This window comes from Pteropus medius, unplaced genomic scaffold (genome assembly GCF_902729225.1).
Source record: "Pteropus medius unplaced genomic scaffold, Ma_sr-lr_union100, whole genome shotgun sequence".
Taxonomy (NCBI): Eukaryota; Metazoa; Chordata; class Mammalia; order Chiroptera; family Pteropodidae; genus Pteropus; species Pteropus medius.
The window spans coordinates 652875-678890 of record NW_024349801.1 but is presented as its reverse complement, the minus strand read 5'-3'; the positions used below and the strand labels follow the sequence as shown (position 1 = coordinate 678890).

General features: G+C 54.3%; 1 protein-coding gene across 4 annotated transcripts; it reads left to right on the top strand.

The window, feature by feature from the left end:
• The first annotated feature begins 4024 nt into the window (after positions 1-4024).
• Positions 4025-20131, top strand: KCTD15 (potassium channel tetramerization domain containing 15). Of its 4 annotated transcripts, none has more exons than XM_039888580.1 (7): positions 4025-4175; positions 5805-5900; positions 7315-7407; positions 8044-8219; positions 13179-13323; positions 15746-16051; positions 17174-20131. In XM_039888580.1, exons 3-7 carry the CDS (start codon positions 7342-7344, stop codon positions 17330-17332), a joined length of 852 nt encoding a protein of 283 aa, XP_039744514.1. In that variant the 5' UTR covers positions 4025-4175; positions 5805-5900; positions 7315-7341; the 3' UTR covers positions 17333-20131. The 4 variants fall into 4 exon arrangements, with proteins under 4 accessions (XP_039744514.1, XP_039744513.1, XP_039744512.1 ...); XM_039888579.1 differs by having other exon boundaries at positions 5802-5900; XM_039888578.1 differs by lacking the exon at positions 17174-20131 and having other exon boundaries at positions 15746-16271.
• Positions 20132-26016: the final 5885 nt, after the last annotated feature.

Below are 26016 nucleotides of genomic sequence, written 5' to 3'. Positions count from 1 at the left end.
CCTCCAGCCCTGCAGGAGCAATCTGCCCCCACCTCCAGCCCTGCAGGAGCAATCTGCCCCCACCTCCAGCCCTAAGGCAGGTTTGGATCTCTGCTCTCCAGGGAGTGGGTTGGCTAGCTGACAGACAAGAGGCCTGGTTTGGAGGATGTGATGGGGGCCACAAGGCAACACTAACAGTCCCACATTTCATAACTCCCTTTACTCGCCAGGTTCTCTGGGGTCCTAATGAGGAAGAAAGGTTGAAGAGATTCCAGGGGTCAGGGCGGAAACCAAGTGGGTGTCAGGCTGTGTTCTCTAAGCCAGGCTGGCTCCATCCTAGCCTGGTCAGGGGCCATCTTGATGTAGGCACAGATCGAGGAGGGTCTGGCTTTCACCCCAAGGGGTCTGGGGGTAGGGGAGGAGATAGCCCTGCCTTAATAGCCCGGCTCCTCAAACCCATCATCAGCGGGCACTAACTGTGTCTCGGCCTGTTCATCTGTCTGGTCACAACCTTCCTGAGGTCGAGTTCAGCAGACTCTGGGATCTCATTTTGGGCTCATTTTACTTTCCTTATTAGGGTTCTCATTTTTTTTAAACATAGTTTGCAAGTAGCAACAACAACAAAGTCACACTGGAAGCCCCCTGGAAACATCTGGAGACTGAGGGCTTATTTGCAACACCTGGATGCAGGGCCTGACCTGCATCCTGCTTCACGTGAGCACATGCAGAGGCCCCTCAAAGCCAGGTTTAATCTCTTTTTTTAAAAAAATATAAACTATAATGGCTTAAGTGCTAGTCAAATCTATTGATAAAGCAAGTTATATTCTGATTAGACTCACATCCAAGTTCATCTCTTGGACCACTGTAATGAAACAAGATGTATGTCACAAGATGTTTCAATATGTTTAGTCCTAATTATACATCTTTAAATAAAAAAAAAAGTTTCATTCCTGCATTATATACCACAGATCATTAAATGCCTATCACAGTCCATGTCCAAATCTTGGTGTAAAAGACAGTTGACATTTAACCATTAACTTTTAAATTATGACTCAGACTTACTTGAGAATAAATTATGAACCAAACTCACTCTTCTTAATGACATGTTTAAAGTTCAGCTCTTTAATAAAAGGATTCAGGAATATGAAAACAAAGTTACCAGCAATATTAAGGAAATAAAGGTCCTTCAAAATGGTCAGTTCTTGTTTTGATTAAATTGTGCATTTTTAATATAGTTGGTATAAAGTGAAACTCTTTAAAAAAAACATGTAAGAATTTAAAATAAAGTGGAACATCCTATTTTCAGGGTCACCAGTACCACGGTGAGATTTGTCTCTTAAACAATGACACTTAGTATCTCTGTAGTTCCATGAATACTTTTGAAGTGTCATATTAAAACCAATCTCGTGGCCTTGAGGCAAAGAGAAGCAATTAGTCTTGGAGTTGTGAATAAATAAAAATCCATTTATACACCCGTCCTTGACATGTACCTTGCAAATCTTAGAAACTTCATCTAGTGGGAAAAGAAATGTTAAATCATGAATACCAATACTAATCACATTGCCATGTGGCTCCCTAAAACAGTTTAGTTTATACCAATCTTTTAAGTATTAATTTATATGTATGTATTCATCCATATTGAACACAAAACAAAGAAGCTCTAGCAGGCACCTAGGAATAGAGAAGTGAGGGGTGCTCAGGACCACGAGGGCCACCACAAGCAGGTTTTCAGTGGGTCTGTGCTCCACAGACAGGTGCTTGCTGCACTTTGCCATATGCCTCCCCCGCACCCTGCAAGTACTCAAAGGCCTGGGAAGGGGTAAGGTTCCTGTCTGTGAAGAAGTTTGGGATACCCACAATGCCCTCCTCCATTTGTGATCCCAGCCACCATTTAAGAGAGGATTCAGGAGGTGAAAGTATTTGGATACTTGCTTCACTTATTTGGGTCCATTTCTTCAATGCCGGGTGAGGTGTGTGTAAATGGGGGCTTTGCTGCTCCTCAGCCTTGTGCTGCCCTGGAGAGATTGGAGCTGTCAGCCATGCAGAGGAGCAGACCTCCAGGGCCTGGTCTGGCTTGCCCCGCCTAGCAGGGGCGTGGAGGGCAGAGAGTGGTGCTGTCAGGCAGGAGCTGGGAGCCAGAAACCCTCTGGCACCAGGGCGTGGGGAGCAGAGTGGGAAGCCCGTGGGCCGGCTGGAGCCGCTGCACAGATCCCTGACCTACTTCCACGGCCCCTTTCTGTTCCAGGAGCAGCTAAAAATCCATAAATTAAGGAAATTAACTGATGGGGCCTGCGGCATCTTTGTAAGCTATTTAAATCTATAAATTTACAACATCTTCTGCATATATCAAGTAATTGAACTAACTGCAGGGATGTAACTTTAATGAGAAAATTTCCCCCTTCTCCTGTAGTTCAAGCTCTAAAATAAATAAATAAATAAAACCTTCCCCTAGGAGGAAAGTTTCTGCTTATTCCCGCGTGAAGTTACAGAAGCGCGGTCCGGACGCCCTTTCCACGCGCGAGGTCCCCTGGTCAAGGGAAGCAGGCGCCCAGGTCGTCGTCCTGCCACCAGCGCCCTCAGCCCCGCTACCCCGGGGCGGCCCCCAGCGTGCCCCCCGTTAGTGACTCCGCTAGAGGGCGCCCAGGTCCGGCTGGAGTCTGGGGTGGGAGCCACGGCGCAGCTCCGGGTTGGAGCGCACCCTGGCTCTAGCCGGAGCCCGACTCTGGCCTTGGGAGTCCACGGGGCCGGACGGGGGCGCAGTGCAAGCCGGGCGCACTGGCGGCTCTGTGCTCTGTTTCCTAGGAGCGGGGGAAATGGTCCCGGGGTGTAAGGGGTGGGCGGGGTGCCAGGGAAAGCAGAGGAAGAAGAAGGGGAGGGGGAGGTAGAAGAGGAGGAAGGGGCAGCCGACACAGGGACCTGAGAGGGACATCTCGGGCGCAGGCCTCGTCGCCGTGGGGAGTCTTGGCCTCAGACTCTCGAACGCGCTGCGCGTGGTTAGGAAATGGCGCGCCTCGCCTCGGGCGGCCGGCCGGGCGCCCCTCGCGCGCCCCTCCCCTGCGGTGGCCGACCGCGTGTCCGCAGACGTCACGGGCGGCGCTGCTGCCCGGAGAGGGGCAGTTGGGGCAGAGACCCGGGGAGGAAGGCCTGGGAGGGGGAGGGGCAGCCTTGGCCCCCGGCTCTGCTCCAGCTCCGGAGGACTCGCAGCCCAGTTTCTTCCCAAGTCCCGCCCCTGGCCTCGGGCGCCGCGGCGGCGGCTGCTCTCCTCTTTGTAACCGAGGAGTCAAGAAATGTGAGAAACGTGCCCTGTGTTACTTATTTGGGAGCCGAAAATTTATGCCCAGCTGAAAGCGCCCGGGGAAATATTACATCAGATGAAATGACAATGATTAAAATCAGCTTCTCCCCCGCCCCCTCCTGAGCCCGGAGGAGGCCCGGGCGCCGCGTGGCTGGCCGGCGGGGGGCGGGGGGCTGGGCGGCGGAGGGCGCAGGGGCCTGGGCGCACCGCTCCCGGGAGGGTCCTGGCGGAGGCCCCGGCGGAAAGGCGCGGGAGAGGCGGGTGGGAATCGCCCGGTGAAAGGAGGGGAAACAGCGCATTTCTGTCGCCGAGCGCGGCGGGCGCGGGCGCGCGGAGCTAATTGCGACTCTAATCCTCTGCCCCGCGGCGCAGCCGAGCCCCGAGCCAGGAGTCGCCGCGCGCTCCCGCTCGCGCTCGCCGCGCTGGGTAATTTGGAACCGAATCGCTGCCCTTTGCGTCCGGGCTCGGCCGACACGGGGCGCGGGCCACGGGTTGGGGTGGGGGGCTGGTTTTCTCGCCAGCGATCGGGAAAGGCCGCTGGAGAGACAGGAGAGAGGAGAGAGGAGAGGAGGTGGGAACCGCGGGAGGGCAGCCGGAGAGCAGCGCAAAGAGGAGGCGGCGGCGGCGGCCGCGAGGAGGGGAGGATATGAGAGGCGAGTGGGGAGGGCGGGAGGAGGCCTCGGCGCGCTGCTGCGCCGCGAGGGGCCGTGCGAAGCGGGGGCCCGGGCGGGAGGGGTGGGTGGGGGGGAGGGTTGGGGGCGAGAGAGAAAGTAACTCCAGGACGAGACCGGAGCGACCCGCGCAGCAAGCACAGGCGGCGAGGCTGCGCCCGGCGCCCGAGACTGGCGGCTGCGGGGGGCGGGGGTTGTGCCCGAGCCGGATCCCCCGCTCCGGCTCCCAGGTAAGCCCCGCGCGGGCGGTCACCGCTCAGCGCCGTGCACCCCTGTCCCTAAAGTGGCCGCGATACCGAGAAAGTCGCCTGGCTGGGGTTCGGACCTGGGCGGGGGCGGCTGCTTTGTCCCGGTGCTGGGCGGCGGGGGCACCCAGCACAAAGGCCTGGCCCGGGAGGGGGGATTGTCCACGTGGGCCGGCCCTGGCTCCGGGTAGACCCTCCCCACGCGGGGGGGTTCGGCGCTTCCTGCCGCGCGGGGCTTGGTGGGGGGAGGCGATGGGTGCAGGTCCCAGCACTCGGGCCTCAGTGCAGGGCTGAGCGCCCTGCCGGGCGGGCGAGTTTCCGGGGTCAGAACCGGGCTCACGCAGCTGCGGCTTCGGAGCAGACAGGGCCCGGCTTGGCGCTCAAATCAGAGAGAAAAAGTCTCTAATGGGACAGATGTGCGTCCTCTGACGCCCACCTCAAGAGTCCAAAACCAGGCGGGAGGGGCCGGCGCGCTGGTGGTCGTCCCGGGCGCGCGGAGTTTGGGGCTTCGGGGAGGGCCACGCGGAGACACGATCGCCGCCTCCGGATCCCGGCTGCCCGCCGGTGCTCCCTGCCTGGACGCACGCAGCGGGCATTCACTCCTAAACATCCCCCCTTCTCCTGTAGCCGAAGCGCCTCTTCGTCTTCCCGCGCCCCCTAACCCCCGTCTACAGAAAGATAAGCTTCAAGTTTTCACTCCGTATCTCAAATGTGCATGAAGGAATTTAACTGCATTGAATAACAGCATTAGTTTCAATTAATTTTTTTTAAATCCCGCCAACAATAAACTTTGAGAACAAAAGCGCTTTTACGTCCTTAATTAGGCGAGCTTCCCATCTGTGGTGTCTAAGTGTCTGCCTCTTGATTTAACTTTGTCCTCCGCCCCGCCTCCGCTGCACACCCCTCCCCACCCTGCTCGGCGGCTGCGGGTTCGGTGGCCACCCCCGCCCTGCGGCGCAGCCGGCCTCAGCCCAGCCGGCTCCCGGCGCCCCGAAGTTCACATCGGCGGGCAGATCCCGCGGCGAGGCTGGCGCGCACCAGGTGGCCCTACCCGCCTCCCTCCCGGCTCACCCCCTGGACAATCATGCAGGCCCCTGGCAATCTCGCCGCGGGCTAGCGCCCAGGGCGCAGGGCTGAAGGGAGCTCGCGAGGCGCCTTCTGTTTACCTTTTATGGTTAAAATAACAGCTTACCAAAGAAGCAACTTCTCGAAGAAGCGATTTAGTGAAATCGTCTCAAGCTGCTGCAGCTCAGCCAGTTTAATCACCCCCAGAGAGCTGAACAACTGCGAGCACAATGGGACACAAAATCATTTTGTGTGTAAATGAGCGTGGCATTCTGCTCGCTTTCCTCTGCTCCGGCGGGCGGGGCTCGGCGTCGGGCGGGCGCGGGACCCGGGGCTCCTGCCGCAGCTCTGAGAAGCCGGTCGGTACCCACCCAGTTTGGAAACCCGCAGGCCCTCGCGCGCACTACCGACCAGGTGCCTGCAACAGGCTGTTCGGCCGAACCTCGGGAGGGCTCTGGGGCTGGGGCTGGATCATGGGTTTGGTGCTGGTGCTGGCGGAATGAACTTGTGTCTCTTACTGCGCCCACTTTGTGCTTCTGACCTCAGCAGTGGTCTCCAGGAAAGGGTCGTTGTCCAGCACAGATGCTTTGGTCGGAGGGATCGCTGGAGGTTCGGGTCAAGGCGTAAAGCCTGGGGCTTCCAACGGTGAGTTTCCGGTTTGCCATGAACATGAGGTTATGCTTGCAATGGAAAAGAGGCTGGGTGAGAACGGAAGGTTATGCTTGCAATGGAAAAGAGGCTGAGTGTGTACGGGATTGAGCAGCTTTTGTGATGGGTACTTGGTGTTAAATGTCACTTTTGAGTAGAGTCCTGGTAGTAGGGAAAACATTGCGCAGTCTGCTTTGATAGAATTTCCATGAGAATTTCTTCCAGCACAGTTTATCCTCAATGTGGCTTTCCTTCTGACTCCTCACCCAGCAGAGCCTCCCAGGGCAGGATGACCCATTCCTGACATCTGTTTTGGTTTCTCAGAACTTCCTTGAGATAAATGACCTGCTTTTTTTTTTTTTTTTTTAAGCTAACTGGAACTCAGGAATGCCAAAAGCAGCAAACCCTGAGCAGCCCCCAGTGAGGGTATAAATGAAACATCTCTGACTGCTAATAGCAACCCCCTCAGCTCCACCCAGTTTCATGTCAGGGAACTTGCCAAGATACTGAGGGCAGAACAGATCCTAGGAGGGTAACCTTACTTAAATGTGCAGGATTCGATGCCCATTGGAACTTGGTCCATGTTTCACCATTGGATGTTGAATTTCAAGGCACAAAGTCAACCTTTAAGAAAGCTTACTTCCTCAAGGTTTACACTTGTGAGAGACAAGTCCAAGTTAAGCTTGCGGGAGCCCGTGTAAACCCGCTCTTCCCCACCCTTTTGCATAGGGCCTGTACAGTGCCCTGGGGTGGCTTCTAGATACTGAGGGACAGTCTTTTTTGGGTGGACTGTGGAGCAGAGGAAAGGCACTAAGTCTGCGGAGAGGAGCAGGAGATAGGGTTCATTTGCTGTACGGTCGTCGGGTTCCTTCTGGCCAGCTCTCTCATGCCTTGAGGGTGTGATCCCGAGGGGGGCTGATATACATTAGGCTCAGACAAGACTATTCTGGAGGTCTGAGAGGTCCTGGGCTCCCTAGCCCTTGGAGGGTAGGGGATCATTCCCGAGCAGCGGTTTACAGGGTTCTGTGCCGATGCAAGAGGAGACACGCTTGGTAACATGGCTCTAAACCAAAATACCAGGAAAATCAGATTTGTTCTGAAACATTTTGGGGCAATTATGGTGAGCATATGTTTCAGTATTGTCATTAGCTGAATTAGCAGACATGGAGCTGCCCAGAAAACACAAGTGAGTGTGTGTGTAAGTAATTTGCTATGGCCCAGAGGCGCGCTTTGGGGTATGGGGACAGCAGAGAGGTGGGTGGAATCTGGAGAATGCTGTGTGGTATGGCATGGGGTCCTAGAGAGCATGTGCTGAAAGGACGATTATAAGCGTCTTTGACTCCATGGGATACACAGCGCCCGTGACTACCGAGGAGTAAGCCCTCTCTGATTTGCCGGTACTTTCCCACAGATACTCCGGGCAGCGATGGAAGCCTAGATGCCTCACCGCAAGGAGTGGCCGAGCGGGTCCTCGCTTCACGCCCAAGGCAGCGCCGGCACCGCGGTGAGAGCCAGCAGGGCGGGCTGGTCAGTGGCCGGTGGCCACTTCTTTGCCCTCTTCTTGAGCGCCTGCTCCCGGGCTGACCTGCCTGCCCGTCCTGGCAGCTGCGGCATTCGAGAGATGGCTGTTGACTGGCTGTACGATTATGTATTTTTTGAAACAAAAATGCTCTTAATTTGATGTGAAATTTACTACATGTATAAAACTCAACGCCTTAGGTGCTGAGGAAGTCACTAATTTAGAGGTGTCTCGTTACTGAGACAAACTTGCAAAAACCCCTGAATCCCAATTCACAAATTGGTGATTCGTTTGTCAGGGGATATTTCACATCTAACACATAAGCCCGCGACCTTTAATTAGAATTTTGCAGTTTGTTTTATGCCCCTGGAGGCTGACACCTTGAAAATTTTTTTTCTTGATTTCTTATTGCTAATAAGCATCTTTCTTTTTCCCTCTGGTACTTTGAAGAAAATGATGCAAATACACTTAATTACAGTGGTGGCCATAATTTGTCAGCTGAATATGTGATCAGGCACCGGCTCAAGTGATCTGATTAGATCTGTGATCACAGTGGCAATAAAGGGAGTGCACAGCTCTGTTGTGGAGAAACTCTTGATTCTGCCTTATTTCCATCTGCAGGAGGGAGGAAGCATGTCACGGTTGTCTCTCACCCGGTCACCCGTGTCTCCCCTGGCTGCCCAGGGGATCCCACTACCAGCCCAGCTTACCAAGTCCAACGCGCCTGTGCACATCGACGTGGGTGGCCACATGTACACCAGCAGCCTGGCCACGCTCACCAAGTACCCCGACTCCAGGTAAGAGCTGAGCCTCTTGTCACACCAGGCTTGCAGCCGTGACCGGCAGCATCTGCAGGCTGCCACCGATGGAGCCTTTCTCCTCTGCCAGCCAACAGGCAGGGCTCTCCAGGGCCCGCTCACGCACAGAGATTCAGAGAACTAGGGTTTGGGAGTCCAAGTCTGTATTTGGAAGGCTGCTTTACACAGAGACTTGTGACCATGAGCTGGCAGCATGGAGAGTGCTAGATGTGGGTAGAGCTTCTGACCCACTGGCAGAAGCCACTTATGCAGGCCAGGAGCTGACTGGGTAATCTCACGTACCTTCAAGTTCCTCTTGAGTAGGACCCTGGCCTGGCCTTTGCAGAGGATCATTCGTGAGCCATGCTGTGTACTTCTGAGGGTTGTGTGGGAGAGAAGTATTTAATCCTACTTATGATTCTCACCCTTGGGAAAGCGCATAAAGGGAGGGAGGAGGGGAAGCTGCAGTTTGCCATCTTTGCCTGTTGGGGTGGCCACTGCCAGACCCTGAGGGCTAGCAGCAGGCTCCCTTGAAGTGAGGGAGGGTTGCAGTGACTGCTGGAATTCCCGGATGTGCGGGGCTATCCGGGCCTGTGGAGAAGCATGAGCCTCATATCCCCATCTGCACATAAAATGTAACTGACCAGGACCCACCCAACCTGGCGCTGGCTTCTGTGCTGAGCTCCCTGTGGGCCCGTCTGCAGGAGGCCTTGCGCACTGCCAACTCTTCTGCTCTTGCCTCTTGGCGTTTCTCGCCAGAGGCGACCTGGTTTCCTGCTGGCACAGCAGTAAGGTTGACCAGAGCTGGGCTGGATCTCTGTGAGCCTCTCCGGGAGGGGATGTGGTGTGCCGCTTGCCGAGTGAGCAATGGCTTGCTCCTGGCACAGCGAGGTGGCCACTGCTGATGGCTGAGCAGCGGGAGGGCCAAAGCTGCCGGCATCGCCCCCGTTTTATACATTTAAAATAGCAAGAGGAGTTAATTAATCCCCCAGACACCGAGGGATCATCTCGGGGATGCTTTCTTGTCAGACTGCCTCGTTGCCAGTGCGTTGCTCAGAGTGCAGAGGATTCCTCGTGCAGGGAGGCGGCTGCTTCGCAGAGCCGGTGGGCGGCTTGGCTGGAGCCCGTCATGGAGGCTGGGGTGCTCCCTCAAGGAGGGAACGTTGAGGTGGACGCAGTGTCCAGTTCAGAGTCTGGGGGACAGATGGCGGTTTAGGCTTCATTTCCTTGGCCCAACAGAGGCTTGGCCTGGGGCACTTGTGAACTTGGGCCTTTTGTGGTGGCGGTGGGTCGGGGTGGGGGTGAGGGAGGCAGCATCTGTGAGGCCACGTCAGCAGTGTCAGCCTGTGTGCTAGTTTGCAGAGCCCTGTTTTGGATAGGAGATGGATTCAGCTTATTTAATTTCAATTTTTTCCTCTATAGCATTCCCGAATTGTTTGAGATAGATCACCCCTGAATCGGTTGACAACATTTGTGAGTGAAATTCATAAAACCCTTTCCCACAGCCTCTGTGAAGAGAGTTTCCTGAAATCAGACACTTGCTTTTCTGGAGCAGTCGCAGCCCCAGCCGGCAGGGGTGGCCTCCTTGTCTTGTCTCCAGGCTGCTGCCTGGGAGCAGGGAGGGCAGGGGGTGGTCCTCCCCCCAGACCCACAGTGCAGCTCACCCACACCCATCCTGCTGGAGAGCTGAGGCCCCGTGGCCCTGCAGCCAGCAGGATGTGCCCAGAGCAGGTAGCAGCCTGCATTCTTCCTGAGGCTGGGGCTCCAGATGAATCTGCTCTTCCGCCTAGATGGCTTCTGGCTTGCGGGAGACCTGCTCCACTGGCCTGAAGCTTTGGCCTAAGAGGCCAGGGACTGGTGTGATCTGTAGGATAGACAGGGAACAGGGGATTGGACCAGGCCTGAAAAGTAGATTGGACAGCTGTACTGGCAGGGGCCCCTCCGATCTCTCATCTTTCTTTGAGTGAATCATTAAAGTTAAAAAAACTGTTTGTCACCAATTTTGGAAACCAAGAGTTGTCCCTTACCCCATGTCATTTTGTGAGTCACCTGGAGACGGAGAATTAAAGTGCTGAAGTCCCCTAGGGTGTTTCTGGACGTAGATCGGCCAAGTCCCACCCTGGGCAGTGCTGTGACACCAGAGCCTCGTGCTCCAGGCCCTCGGGTTTCCCTGCCCACAGAACTGTGCTTGGGCTTCATGTTCTTGGCTGATATGGGGACTCCTACACAAGGAACAGGTGCCACTGCTGGTCAGCCCAAGGACAGCTCGCAGTCACTGCCCAGAGATGGCCGCCTGAGGCGCGAGGGGACTCCCTGGGGCTGACACCTCACGCGTTCCCGCCCACCGGATGTAGTTGAGCTGCTGCCGTTGCAGCCTCCCTCCCGCGTCCATCCTGGCCGTGGGAAGCAACAGACTGAGATGGCCAAGAGCTTTAAAACTAATAAAACTTTCCACTGAAACATTGAGGAAATTGGAGTCAAAGGTTAAAAAGAAAAAAAGAGCCCTGTCAGCCGGGGTCGGAACTGACCAGACTATCCCATGGTGAACTTCTGAATTTGGTACCCCAAGCCCCGAAGCCTCCCTGGAGCAGGAGCTGACTCCGTATGTGTCTCTGGGGCTCCTCTGCGGTGACCGACCTAATCTTCCCTCACCCTGCTCACATCCTTGGTAGCCTCAGACTTCCAAGGGCATGAAAGGCCTTGGTCCTGTGAAGATACAAACTGAACTGTGGAAGATCTAGAACCAGAATCTGAAATAAGGCAGATTGAGAACCGTCTAGCCTTGGACGAATAAGGCAACCTAGAACCCAGCCAGCTCTGGAATGTGGGTGGATCAGGAGTACTGTAGACGGACAGGATGGTCTGGAGCCTCAGCCAGCCCTGACGTCAAAGGGATTTGCAAGGCAGCCAAACCTACAGCATTGCTTGCTGCACATAGTGTTTGAGCTTAACCAGGAAGGGTGGAGGAAGTTCCACAGGGAGGCTGAGGCTTCAGACTTGCTGGCTCACCTGTGGATGTAGATTTTACTTCCTTCTGCAGGTGCCATGTTGGGGTCCTGGGCTCTCCGCTGGTGACTGCCCATGGCACCTGGCAGCCTTGCTCAGTCTCATCTGTCTCCAGGGATGCTGGGCGGCCCTCAATTTGATGTTTGAATGTCCAAGCTCTGCTGAGGCCAGTTCTTGGGTTTTGACAGCTGTACTAGGCCATGGAGCCCACAAGACTTTCCAGGAGAGCTGTGTCCTCCAGTACCATTGTCACCAGGCCTGGGGTAGAGATGGGGGGCTTGGTAAGGCTCGATGGTCTCTGAAGCCCTGAGATGAATGTATCTGGTGACTGCAGCACTGGTCCCACAGGCTCGGGCCTCTCCACACCTCACCATAGGCTTTGGCCTGCTTACGCCCATCCATGAGGCATCCTTGCCCTTTTATACAGCCCCACTGGGATGGGATGGGCCATGTCCCCAGAGTGAGAACAAGTGACTTCATGGCTACTCTACATGTGGGCAGACCCTCATGGCCGATGCCTGAGTGTGCCAGGCCACCGGAGTGGAGAACGGTGTGAATGACAGGCCCTGAGAGAGGCTTTGAGATCTAACCCCTCAGCAGCACAGCTCACGTGCACAATGGCAGGGGTGGGGCAGGGCTTCAGGGGCAGTGACCTGGAGTAGACAGAGGACTGAGCTGCTGGGGGACAGGGCAAATCCCTGGAAGGTGCATGAAGGTGCAGGCAGAGAGTGAGGGGGCTCGTGCAGGCTGGGCTGGAAGTCTTAGGTCTAAGGTTGGAGCTGTGCCGACAAGCTGCCGCCTTGGTGGGGTCTAGCTGTGGACAAGTGTGTGGCCCTGCCTCCCGAAGGATGTCTAGAGATGCTGTCACTGGGAAGACCTTGCCAACCTCCCTCCTGTTTCTGACTGTCCTCACCCCTCTTTGTGGCTCCCAAATGTCCACAGCTGGGCCTGGAGTCTGCAGGGGAAGTGAGCCAAACCAGAGCCTGCTGCCCTGGACACCGGGCAGACTGAAGCCCTGACTCTGAGGCCCGACTCCCTGTCCCTGGTGTGGGGACTGGCCTCGGGAGCTCCCCAAGGGCTTCCTGCAGGGCCTATATTTCCGTCAGAACCACTGCCCTTCAAAGGACAGGGTGCTGGGACATATCTCCCCTCCCAGACCTCTCCCAGATATGCACATCCTTGTGCATTGTGGTGCATGCACCTGCACTGCTTCTGTGTTCACACTGGTGTGTGTGTACTGTGGCGTGTGTGCACCATGGCACGCATGCACGCAGTATGTAGAAACTTCTGCCTGTCTCAGATCTCCCCTAAGGCTCCCCGAGCAAATGTTTGTGGCTTATCTGTGAGTCTGTCACATGTACATAGCTGTGTCTTTGGTTGCCTTGTGTTGGCTGGTGTGTCCTTTCCCTGGATGTGTCTGGGTCTGCCTGTGATGTGTGTGTTGCAAGGGAGTGGACCATGTGACTCTGCCTGTTGCCCAGGTGTGTCACGTCAGATGCTCATCCATGTGGGTTGGGTAAGGTGGATGTGTGGGACCCAACACTGTCTTCACTGGTTTACATGTGTTCACTGGGTATGTGGCTGAGGCCGGGGTGTCTGATGGTCAGTGGGAGTTTTCTGGGTGAGTCTATCCGGCAAGGGTTGGGGGAGAGGGCAAGGAGCCTGTTTCTATGTCTTGCTGTAGTTTTCCAGGACTGTAATGTGTCGGGGGTGGGTGTGTCTCTCTCTGGCTGTGGCTCATGAGTGTAGATAGTGTGTGTGGCATGTGCTGCTTGCCATGCTGGTGTCCTGCCTGGTTTCCTCTGGTGTGTGCAGACATCTGCCAGGCCTGGCACAGTCCTGGAGTCAAGGTGTAAGGCCCCTTACCCCTCGGGTAGGGAGGGCCCTAAGCAGTGGGGCAAGGCAGGTGGACTTGGCCCTTTCTTCAGACATCCCGCCCTCCATCTCTCCCAGAATAAGTCGTCTCTTCAATGGCACTGAGCCCATCGTCCTGGACAGTTTGAAGCAACATTATTTCATCGACCGGGATGGGGAGATTTTCCGCTATGTCCTGAGCTTCCTGCGGACGTCCAAACTGCTGCTCCCAGATGACTTCAAGGTAAGTCCCCAGCCGGTGGCTCCCTTGCACTGCCTGTGCAGTGGCGTTACACAGGGGACGCTGTGACTTAATAAATGGACCCACGGTCGTCATGGTAACCATAAAAAGTTAAGCAGTGAAGCCAAGGGCTAAATCAGTTTTTCTAAACTAATTTTGTTTTCTCACATTTTTAGCTTATTTATCAGGGTGTAACAACAATTAAGCAGCAGCAGCGGCACTTACCCTGGTTTCATGTCGGTCATGTTGAGGGACTGTCGTGTGCTGGAGCTACAGGAGTTAGAGGCTCTTAGCCCTGTTCCTTGCTGGCGGTTTGCAGGGGAAAGTCCAGATCCACACCAAACACCCTGTAAATATGAGGCGACCCCCAGGTCTTGGGGCAGACCTGTCCAGGTTCCGAGAGTCTTGCCCTCTGTGGTACCAGGGACCCTGGAGGAAGGGAGCTCAGGCCTGGACTACCGGGCTCACACCAAGAAATGTCCATCTGTCCGTCCTCCCTCCCTCCCTCCCTCCCTCCCTCCCTTCCTTCCTTCCTTCCTTCCTTCCTTCCAGCAGCCAAAGGACCAGTGGCCCTGGGGCTCTTTTGTCCCCTATCCAGCCGAGTTACTGGATGCCCACAACTCAGCTCAGGCTGAAAACACAGTGAAACAAGGCAGATGTGGGTCCTATCTCCATAGCACTTATGGTCTGGTGGGAAGACAGATGTAGAACAAAAACCACTTGAATTCCATGGAGGCAGATGCTTCAGAGAAGTAGAGAACATTGTGGGAGCGACCGTGGGGAGCGTGGCGGCTGGGGAAGGAGAGGGTGTTTCCCTGGGTGGTGAAGGAAGGAGGGGGTGCAGACAGGTGGTGAGGAGGCTGGGTGGCAAGGATCGGTACCTTCCAGAACTTAAGAGAAGGCGTCAGCTTGAGGCTGTATGAATTGGGAGGGGCAAGGCAGGAAGGGAGGCTGCTGGTTGACGTCAGGACCTTGGTGGCTCGCTCGACATTTGGCATTTCACCCTGAATGCAGTGGATAGGTCGTGAGTAGGGGAATGACAGTCAGATCTGTAAATTGATCATCCCAGCTATTGTGTGGAGAAGGATGTGGGAAGGGTGGGGGATGGGGGTGGACGCAAGAGGCCAAGGGAGGTTTTTTGAAGGCTTTGGACCAGGGTGGTGGCAGTGAAGATGGGTCAAGGTGGCAGGTTACCCTTATATTTAGGCAAAGGACGCAAAAGACCACGGATGTGGATTGGTGGGAGTCGGGGGCTCTTCATGGTGTCTCCTGGCCTTCGGCTTCTGTCTGAGTGGATGTGTTCAGCCCCAGGGATGGAACAGGCTGGGGGGAGTGTGGCACTCGACTCCCGTGTGGAATTGCTGGTGGGGTGTTGGGTGCTGATATTGAAAGATGTGGGGGTTGTTTGGTGTGCAGATATCACTTAGGGAGCCAATGAGAGCAGAGGCCCCAAGTCGAGCCCCGAGGAACCCCTGTGGAGGGGCAGGATGAGTCCCTGACAGGCAAGAGGCCTCCCTTGGGCAGTTGCACAGGCTGAGGCCAGCAGGCAGGAGGCGGACCCTGCTCTGGGGTTGGGCTTCCTTGCCTCGCCCCCAGGGGTCCTTAGGCTTACCAACCAACCAGCCAGCCGATCTTGAGCTGAGCCCCAGTGAGTGGCATGAGGCACGGGTCCTTGGCTATGCAGGGCTGGGGCGGGTATGGTGAGCATGTGTTTTAGAGACAGTTGGTGTGAGCCCATCTAGCCTGGGAGAAGGCTGCCTGCCTGGCGAGAGATGAGCTCCCCACCCCAGGCCCCTCCCTGTACAGCCTGCTGGGGCAGGGACCAGCCAGGCACTTGGCAGATCTTGTTGTCCTTTAAAATTCTCATCCCTTCTCTGAGTTGGGTGTCTACATCCATTTTACAGAAGAGGAAACTGAGGCTCAGAGGTCAGTTACTGATGATCAGAGGCCTCAGAGCTGGTAGATGAAGATGCGGAAAATCCAGCCTAGGCAGGTGTGCTTTTGCCTCCGTGCTGGGCTGTGTGTTTCTCTGGGGCAGATGAGACTCCTGTCTGGGATTCTGAGAAGGCAGCAGATCCGCAGGCATAGACACAGCCTCAGGCTCCTCTGGTCTAGCCTTCTGGTCTTTCCAGAGGCTTCTCTCTGCTCCAGAGGGATGATGCATCTGACGCCTCCCTGAGTTCTTGGGGCCAGGTGGAAGGGTGCAGGGCGTCTGGCGCCAGTGCACCCCAGCACTGCCCTTGCGCTTCCGCACACAATCGCTCGAGCCTCGTTTTCCGCATCTGTACAGTGGGTGCAACTGTTCCAGTCCACACTGTGCGAGGTGGCGGGTGTCACAGTTCTGTGGACTAGTGAGAGGAGGCCCTCCTGGAGTTGGAAAGGGCAGCCCCCCACCGCCCCCCACCCTGTCTGCACATGTCCGCAGGACTTCAGCCTGCTGTACGAGGAGGCAAGGTACTACCAGCTGCAGCCCATGGTGCGCGAGCTGGAGCGCTGGCAGCAGGAGCAGGAGCAGCGGCGCCGCAGCCGGGCCTGCGACTGCCTGGTGGTGCGGGTCACGCCAGACCTGGGTGAGCGGATTGCGCTCAGCGGTGAGAAGGCCCTCATCGAGGAGATCTTCCCCGAGACCGGGGATGTCATGTGCAACTCCGTCAATGCCGGCTGGAACCAGGACCCCACGCACGTCATTCGCTTCCCGCTCAATGGCTACTGCCGGCTCAACTCGGTGCAGGTGAGGGCTGCGCCGGCCCCACCCACCTCACCCCTGCCTCCCCAAAGCCCTCCGGCACAGGAGAGATGGAGGGAGGCGCAGTCCCCGAAATGGCAAAGCCCTCTGTGCCATCTCACAGAAAAAGCAACAATGTGTCGATGCATAATTTATATCCTGCTCATAATTAAATGATGGCGCCTGGGGGATGGACTTAAAAAAATTGATCTGTGCTCTTTTTTTTTTTTTTCCCAAAGGATGTTCTATAAAAATTGTCCAGAGTACTTTCAACAAAGCGTGCTTCATTTGACACCCAGAGTCAGAGTTTGGATTCAAATTAAACCCAGGCAACAGGAGCCGCAGGTCAGAGGCTGAGAGTGGAGGTGGTCTGCAACCCCTTCCTCACCCTGCTGACCTGGGCCACTGTCCCAAACAGTTGCCCAGAGTGTTTCTGGAGAGGCTTTCCATAGATGGCGTGAGAGCTGGGAAGCCCAAGATGGAATGGGACTTATTTTCCACCAGCTCTTCCAGACCCAAGAGCAGACTCCTATTTCAAGCTTGGGGCAGAAAGAGTGGACTTTGTGGGGGAAATCCTCCCCACCCCCCACCCATGCATACGTTCCACAGGCTGTCAGTGAGGACTGGCTAGCTGCGGGACATAGGTGTCAGACAGTGACCAGACCCCAACGGCAGACTCGAACAGAGAGGACTCTTCCTCTTCACCCCAGCTCCCTTGAGCTGATGAGCCCCCAGGCTTCAAAACATCTGGGACTCACAGCTCAGGGAAGCAGGTGGCTGCCCAGAGGCTGGGGGCAGGGTCTCTTTATTATTGAGGAGGGGCCCTGGGACCACACTTTGGGAGAGAGTGGGGTAGGTTACATCCTGGAGAAGAGATGAGGGACCCAAAGTCTCTGTGTCCCTGAATCAAGGCTATCGACCCCTGAGGCATCAGTGTGGGGCAGCCCACTGAGGCTTAGTCACTCAAGGGCCCTCGGGCCAGGCTGCTTCTGTCCCTCCTGTGTTTGCCCAACTGGGACCTCTGTAATCTTAACAAGAGGAGGGTAGCTTGCGCTCGCTACCTCCCACCAGGCCACGCCAGGCAGACTTGTAGCTGGGCACTCCTGACCCCTCTTTCTTCCCCGGCAGGTCCTGGAGAGGCTGTTCCAGAGGGGTTTCAGCATGGCCGCATCCTGCGGGGGTGGTGTGGACTCCTCCCAGTTCAGCGAGTATGTGCTTTGCCGGGAGGAGAGGCGGCCGCAGCCCACCCCCACCGCTGTCCGGATAAAGCAGGAACCCCTGGACTAGGCCCTGCCTCAGTGCGCACCTGAGGCCTCTTGGCCCTGGGGACAGCCCAGGGACCTGGAAACAGTGCTGGGGAGTTCTGCCTATACCTGCTTAGCGGTAGGACTAAGGGTGGGGCTAGAGGATCCAAAGCTACCCCAGGGAGCCCCAGGTGTCATGGCAACAGAATGTGGGGTGCTAGAGGCATGCCCGCTGAAGGACTGTTGATGTGACCCAAAGGTGCCTCAGTGGGAACTCTGCCGCCAGTTCCCCAGTCCCCTTGGCTCCCCAGCCCGACACACATCCTTTGAGGCTCCAGGACCTGCCGCGGTGGGGTCAGCACAGGCCTCCCCAGCCCACGGCAGAGAAGCGCTTCATCCTTCTCCACGTGTGGCAGACTCCAGTGGGTCTCCTTGCGTCAGAAATGGCTTATTTTTCTACAGTATTTAAGACAGAAATAACTGTAACTGCACAAGCCAGAGAGGAGGACAAGGACCAACACTTCTTTATCTGGTGCTCCGTTCTCAGATGCGTGGCATGCAGGAATGTTGGAAGAGCTGCCGGGCACTCCAGCCCAGGTGCCCACAGAATGGGGCTTGGATACTTGTGGTCCCTGCTCTAGGGACTGAGGTAGGGAGGGTAGTGCTGTAGGAGCCGAAGCAGGGCCCCCTGGGGGCAGGGCTGCTGGGAGGAGGGTATGAGGGACAGATGGCTGTGGAACCATCTGAAACCCTGACTTTTGCTGCCACCTGGGGCACAGGCCACACACTAGGTGGGTCACCTGACCTCCTAATGCCCAGGGGCTTCCAGTCCTGTTTGTATGTCCTCACACCTGGGCTCCCAGAGGAATCTTTCCCCATCCAGACCAGCCACAGGGCCACATGGCATCCTTACCTCAGGAATGGGCCCCATGGTGAAGGGCCCATCTGTCAGCAGCATCCTCTGGGGCCCCGCCTCAGGAAGCCGTCCTCAGCTCTGATTTTCCCATACTAATATGCACACTGAATTTTAATTAAACTTGTTATACTGGCCTGCCAGTTGGAAGTGATTCTAATAAGGATTGGCCCCAAGGGGTCCTCATAGACCGGCTGCCTCCCTGAAGATAGGCCCAAAGATGGACACCCCGGCCATGTCATGCTTGCCCAAGCTGGCTCTTCCCCAGGTGGATAACCTGCAGACAAATGCTTTGTGGGTAGGGTGCCTGACTGGTACTGCCCTGCATACAATGCCTGTAGACTTGTATATGACTCCTTTAATATTGTAAAGATGCTGATGTACAATTGTCGTGTTTGTGTAAACACATTACGTTCCTGGTTTATGCCATAAACGATGCTATAAAGCAAAAGACTGAGGCTCTGTCCCATGCAGAAGCAGCAGTGGGTTCCTGCATTGGATGTCGTGCAGGAGGCTTGTGGGTGGGAGTCCTCCCTCTGTTCCTTCAGTTCAGATAGAGGAAGAACCCCCAGCGCTAGCTGGGGGAGGGACAGGGTCCCGAGCTGGCGGTTATTTATTGTATTTGGGTGTTTCCTTGCCGTTGTCCCTTTCTCCGTGGGGCAGCACAGATTCTGAATTCTTATCACAGCCCCTAACCAGATGTGAACCAGGGGAAGGCAGACAAGGTGTTGGTGGGCTTTTGAACCTAGTTTTAAGTGTTTGAGGTTTTCCCTCTCTCTGGCTTTTGGTTGAGGTCGATGTCCTCTTTAGAGCCCCACAGAGCTGTAGGAGAAGGTTACAGTCCACAGCTCAGGTCAGCCAGGGGACATGCAGCCCCCGGCATGAAAAGGGCAGATCACCCAAGCACAGCACAAGACCTCAGTGCAATCTCTTGAGGGTATTCATGTAGGCCTCCAATTTTAATGAGGCTTTTTGTATTTTTCCTCAAAGCCCTTATGTTCTAACCCATAAGGACCCTTTTACATGCCCAGTAAGGGCCACCAGCCTCAACCTGCCTGGAGGATGAGAGCACAGCCGCTTCCTGTCTGAGGTTGCAAAGCAGACGCCATCCCACTGTACAATCTAATTTGCTGGACAGATTTGCTAGCCTTCTCCTTTGCTTAGCAACGCGCCTCCAGTTGGCACATCTGCATTTTGGCATCTGAGGTTCACATCTGAGAGGAGGAGAAAGTGTTGTATTTATTAGAAAGGAAATCTTGTGAAAACAGCTCAGTGCCACGTGTGTTCATGGATTTTTCTGGTACGAGAGCCAGCAGGATTACTGATTGGTGGAGATTCCCTAACATTTTTAAGCAAACTAGTTTGAGTAAACCATTGTGCTTGAAAAAAAAAAAAAAGTACCTTTCTGAATGTTACTCTTAATTTATTTCTTTTTTACTAAGTAGTAAAATCAGGAAGTACAATTTTACATAAACTGGGGAATTTCTGAATTTGTAAAGAAATGCCACGCTCTCATAGAAATGGTAAAATTCTAATATACATAGTCCCCATAAACAATAAGTACAAATTATCAATTCCTTTAAAACATTTACATACTTCCTGGAATGAATATATTACAAATAATCTTTTGATGGAATACCAGCAGTATAAATGTTACTTCTGCTCTTTGTAAACCTCAAAACTAATTATTTTTTATTATAAGCAACTGGAAGGAGAGCTGTTGCAACACCTGCCTTTTTCCTACCAAACTTCTGCCAGAGCAGGAGAATTTGGCAAAGCCACAGCAGGTGGCTTCTGCCACTGTCCTACTCACATGGGGCTCCAAAGCCAGGTCACAACACTAAGAATATCTTTTAAAAAGTGTTTTTTTTTTTTAAAGCTACCACTTGACTGTGTTCCTTAGGTAAATAAAGGATATTTTATAAATTACACACACAGATTTAGTGCTTTGTTTCTAATCCACTGAGGCAGCCACAAGAAGGTACTCCGGCTTGGATGATGGTTGGGCCACCATTCCTCATACTTGGGACTTGACCACTGAATAGGACATTGAGTAGCCCAAGTCCCCAGTACTTAACCTTCCCATTCTGAGGAGCTGCTATGGACAGCTGGGCCCTAAACACCTGCATGGCCCCCAGGTGCCTCGCATGCACCCTGCTGGCAGACCTGGGATCAAGGGCGGTGCAGGCATGGCTTCAGGACTTCCTCGCCTCCTCTGAACTCTCAACCCCGGATTCATGTGTTTAGGGTGCAGTGGGCCTTTTCCACTGTATTGATTTTACATGTGTGTGTGTATGAACCAAGCCACTAGTACATTCGAAATGGGCAAAGCACAAATGTGAGAAGTGGGGATGCAATTTCCGCTGAGCCTTTGATCAAGAGAAGACTGTATTGGCTGAGCCTAGCAGAGTCTAATGAGCACAGGGTTGGGGGACTACCCTCCTCCCTAACCAGGAGGCAGACCTGCTGAGATGGTCTCATCCCAATGGGCCCTGTCCTCCCTGACTCTGGAGACAGGAAAACAGCTGCAGTGGCTCTGGAGGACACTCTAGAACACAGAAAGTTAGCATTTCTCCTAAGTGGGTGACAAGGTGGAACATGCAAAAATGGGGGCTGCCAGTTCGAGGTGGACTGCTTGGTTCAACCCAGTGGGGACCTCTAAACAGAGCTGGAGGGACAACAGTTGTCCAGATAGGGCACCTGCTAGTCTTGAGCTTGACACCTGGGCTGATCTGGAGTGTTGGAATTGTGATGTCACAGTTTGATGGTGATTGGGGCACATAAGGTAGCCCTTTCTGGACCAAGAGGAAGAAAAATATAATTGTGGCTAAGGACAGCATTCCTGCCAGGAGCAAGACTAGCAGTACTTTTCTCTCCGAAGCATCAGAATTTTCTTAAGTGACCTAGATGGAACACAACCCCAGTGAGTGTTGAGGGCAGAAAGGAGGGCTGACCAGGGACTTTCTGCGGACCTCATAGCCCTCGCCTCAGTCCCTGCCCTCACATTCTCGGTAAGTCCAGGGGCATTTCTCTGAGCTTTTAGTGGGAGGGGGAGCCCAGCCCCCTGGACAGCTCCCACCCCTCACCCCTGAAGATCTCTGGGGCTCTCTTCCCCCAAGCCCCAGAGCTGGACAAACAAGACACCTGCCTGACCCATGGTGAGCTCTCTAAACCTGAGAGCTGCAGGTAGAGTGATGGGCTCCCTCTTGGGGACGTGCATCCATGCATTGCTGTCATTGGTTGCTATTTAGTCACAGGGAAAGGCTGTTTCCAGTTCCAGCCTCTTACTGTCAGTGGAAGATGTCTTAGACAGAATGTGTGCGATTTTAGGGTCATATAACTTTGACTTGATGTGGCTGTGGAGGCTTTGGACATCCATTATGAAAAGGGTCTCTGCTTACTGCAGAGATCCTTATTTTCCCAACCACCCGATGAGTGCTGTGGATTGATAGCAGCGTGTGCCAGCCTCTGCAGGTGCATGGAGAACAAGACAATCCATGTGGCTAAGACATGTTTATCCACAAGAATCATCTACTTGAAGCTCTGTAAAGTTATGTAAGGTAATTTTCCATATCATAGTTTTCAAGTTTGTCATGACATCAAACATGAATTACCCCCCACTTCCTCGACTGGCACATAGGTAGGGCCAACAGCCTCCCAGGCCTCAGTGTTGGCATCTCCACAACGAACCAGGTTTCTCTGAAATTCTACTGAGAAACCCAAGGAAAGAGGCCGGCATAGGCCCGAGGGAAACACAGATGTGAGGGCTGGAGGTCAGCTGCATTTGGATTTTTGTCTTTATTTCCATTACACAGAACAGCCAGTCCTGACAGACATCACCCAGCCTGGTGTCCGTGCTGGACAATGCTCTTCCTTGACCCAGAGCCATGGCTCCGGAATGATAACAGGTGGAGGACGTCTTCACACAGACATCGCAAACCCGTACGAAGTCTTAAAGAGCAGGGGCGGGGCCGGGGCGGGGCCAGGAAGACCCAGCCAAGCGCCTAGAGGATGCCTGCCCGGCTCCCAGGATCACACAAGACCCCTACGCCTCTGGTGCATCGCCTGCCACCGGCTAGAGCTGCTCCCGGGCCAAGGCTGCTGCTTGAAGCCCGTGTGTAGAATGTCACCAGAGCTTCCTCCTCTGTGTCCTGAACCCGGTCCAAGGCTCCCGAGGAAGCTGCGGTTTGGGGCGCACAGTCTGCATCGGCAGGGTGGGGCGGCAGCTCCCACTCCGGATGCGGGCCACGCCCTCTTGGACGCGAACACACCCCCCCATTTCCCCCGGGCTCAAAGACACACGCCTCACCCTGCAGCCAAACAGCAGGCAGGCAGATTTGTACGAGTACGTACAAGGTCCTGGAATTCTCGCCCGGTTGCCACACAGTATTCGGAGCATAATTGGGGGAGGTTGTGCAACTGCCCTGCCCGAGAAGCTGGGCGTGCTGCGAGAGCTCTTCCAAGTTCTCATCACAGTCGTCCAGATAGCCTTGGGATAGATCCAGACGCCTTTGGGTGGCACTGATGGCCTCACTCCGACAGAGGGGCAGTCCCCCTGGGGAGCCGGCAGTCCCCCTGGGCAGCAGCAGCAGCAGTTGAAACAGCAGCAGTGGCAACAGCCCTTCCTGGAAGTGCCCGGTGAGCACAGGGCCGCCCCCGAGGCCCCCAGACTGGACACACCCAACTCCCGAGGGAGGCATGTGGGAGTCCTTGGGGGAGGTTCCACCCAACTAAGGCAGGAGACCGACAGCTTCTTCCCCACCTCGTGGGGCTTGTGCTTGGGCAGCTGGGCTGCATCTCGGTTCCACAAGAGCCCCCATGGGCGGGTCCATCCCAGGGGCCCAGTGAGTCACTTCCCCAGGCCCTGAGGCCTTAGTGGAAGGTGCCTCCCTCTCCGGCAAAGCCTCCTTTGTTCTCTTGCTGGCTTCACTTCACAACCCTTTTCTCCCCTTAGAGTTGCAAACTCAGGTCCTTTGCGGGGCACCAGCTGTGAGCAGGACAGAGGTGGGCAAATAGATACCACCTGGAAAGTGGTCAGCTGCAGCTCGCTTTCTTGCTTCCTCTGTCCCCTGCCCTCCCAGGGCTCAGGCTCTTCCCCCTCCCCACACTCTGGGGAAAGCCCCCACTTCCCTGCACAGGTAGTGGGTGTGCAGCCTCAGGAGCACCAATCCTGGATGTGCACCAGAAGGGAGAGTGGTTTGGATGTGCTCACCCTGGCTGGCACCACCCAGAGCTGCTGAATTGGCCCTTGACACTTCTCTTGCCTCAGGGAGAAGCTTCCTTGCTTGGCTCAGATGACTGCAGCATCATCACTCACTGTCTCCGTGCTCCCTCCCCTCAGCCTCACCCAATTCCCAAGCCCTGGAGGAGCCCAGCTGAAGTCCAGCCTGGGAAAATAATTTATAAAAGTGCCTTTAAATACAGCCTCTCATCCGCCTTCTCTCTCCTCCCCACCTTCCAGCCCCAGCTGGCCACATGGGAGGCTCACTGTCCTGGAACCTGCCCAGCTCCCAGGTAAGGTGAACCATCCTGTGCTAAAGGCAGCTGTCCACAGCACGTCTTGTGGGTGGAGAACATCCACCTTGTAGCCAACTGGGGCTCTTGCTTTGAAGTAGACTTAATTTCCAAAAACGTTGTATGCACAAAGATTTTGAAATTGTATTGATGACAGTAGAAAAAGAAAAATGTAAGGAAACACCAGTGTCCTAAAAACAGAGAAAAGATAAAGTCTACTGTGGAACATCATTTGCTGAAATGTATTTATCCATCCACAAATAGGTATTGTCTATAGTCTGCCATGCACTTGCAGGGCCCGCTAGACAATAGAGGGGTTACTGGAGGTTAGAATCTCAGCCATGTCTACATACATCAGCTCACCAAATTCTTAAACCACACCCATGATGAAGGAGCAATGAAGTCTCATTTACACAGAAAAGGAAAGGTGTAAGGTCCCTCGCCCGCAAGAGCTATAAGAGCAGCCCCTACTGGCTCCAGACCCCGTACTTCTGCCATTAAAACGAAGACTATTATATTAGTTTCCTATTGCTGCTGTGACATATCACAAATTTAATGGCTTAAAAATACAAATTTATGACCGTACAGTTTTAGAAGTCAGAAGCTGAAATGGGTCTCACCAAGCTCAAATCAAGGCGTCAGCAGAATTTTATTCCTTTCTGGAGGATCTAGGGGAGATTGTTTCCTTGGCTTTTGCAACTTTTAGAGGCCGCCCATGTTCTTTGGCTTATGGCCCCTTCTTCCATTTTCGAAGCTAGCAGTATAGCATCTTTAAATCTCTGACTCTGATTTTTCTGGACTCATGATAACATTGGGCCCACCGGGATAATCCAGGATAATCTCCCTATTTTAAAATCACTTGATTAACCTTAATTGCATTTGCAACCTTAATCCCCCTTTGCCATGTAACCTAACATATTCACAGATTTCTAAATTTATAATGTGGACATATTGGGGGCATTATTCTGCCTTCCACAGCTGGGCAGCAACTTTATTTGCCAGCTATATGCCAGCGCTAGTTTAGGTGCTGCTGAGGATACAGCAATGAATGAAGACAAAAATTCCTGACCTGTGGAGTTTATACTCCAGTGGAGGGAGATGGACAATAAACAAAATAAATTAGCAAAGTATATCATAGGTTAACTGGTGCTAAATGCTAAGGAAAAAAATAAAGCAGGGAAGGGAATATGCAGTGCATGTACTGCTATTTTGGTCAGTGTGTTGGACATCTACCATTTGCCCCTCTTTCCACCCTGTATCTGGTAGCTGACATCTGTGAACAGCATGAAGGGGCTCTTTTACCCTCTGGCTTCCTGTTGGGCATGGCTGATGGGAAGCACCTTCAGGAGTCTGGAGGGCAGAATGCAAGTGAGGTCAGCTTTCCTCGTTCCTCCTTCAAAGGCCTCAGCCCCTATCAGGAGGCTTTTCCTACACCCAGCTCCAAGAATATCTTCCTTTCCTTGTTGCTTCAGGCCTAGGGATGGGAATGATGGCTGCCTTTATTAGTCCCTGAGGGGATTCATTGCCCCTTCTGGTCTCCTTATACCATGTTCACACTTTCATAAGTAGTACTTTAATAGCCTCTCCTCAGATTGTCCTAACTGGAAGTTGTCATCTGGAGGAAGGCCTAGCTGAGATGGTGTCATTTAGGTAAAGCTCCAAAGAAAGTAGGATGGGAGACAGGCAAATACCTAGTAGAAAAGCATTTGGGGCATGGTGGCTGCAAGTGCAAAGGCTCTTTGGTAGATGCATGCATAATGTGTTTGAGAAACAGCTGGGGTGAGTAGGGAGTGGTGGGAGGTGAGGTCACAGGGCTACCTGGGATAGGATGGAAGTCAGGTCATGTAGGGCCTCTGAAGAAGGTGCTGCCAGTGCTCTGCCTATATCTACTCAGCACTCTCCCATTGGATGCACACAGACCCTATAGCTTCCTGCTGCCCCTGCAGCTCTCTGAGGGCCGTTGCTGGCCACAGGAGTATATCAGATCCTCAGCTGTGGGGAAGGCTAAGGAGTTAATGCCCCTGGGAGTAGCCTCAACCAATGTAGAACTGGTGAATAAATACTCGGCTGTGTGGCCTCTTTCATTTGACAATTGTGAGGCGTGCTCTAGGCACTCTCCCAGAGGTCCCCAGGGAGGTTGAGCTCCAGTTGGTTGCTCACACCGATAACTCACTTAACACACCCTGTATTGGCATCCTTCCTTTCCCTGCCTCCCTTACCTGTTTTCCCTTGCTCCCAGAAATCACCTCCCACATGAATGATTTATACTTAAGCCCTTGTCTTAACATCAGCTCCTGGAG

What these genes read in the sequence shown, in the direction of transcription:
- KCTD15 (XM_039888578.1), top strand. Translation starts at nt 7,342, where the DNA reads ATGCCTCACCGCAAGGAGTGGCCGAGCGGGTCCTCGCTTCACGCCCAA. An exon ending in AAGGCAGCGCCGGCACCGCG is followed by an intron (nt 7,408 to 8,043) that starts GTGAGAGCCAGC and finishes TTCCATCTGCAG; the next exon opens with GAGGGAGGAAGCATGTCACG. An exon ending in ACCAAGTACCCCGACTCCAG is followed by an intron (nt 8,220 to 13,178) that starts GTAAGAGCTGAG and finishes CATCTCTCCCAG; the next exon opens with AATAAGTCGTCTCTTCAATG.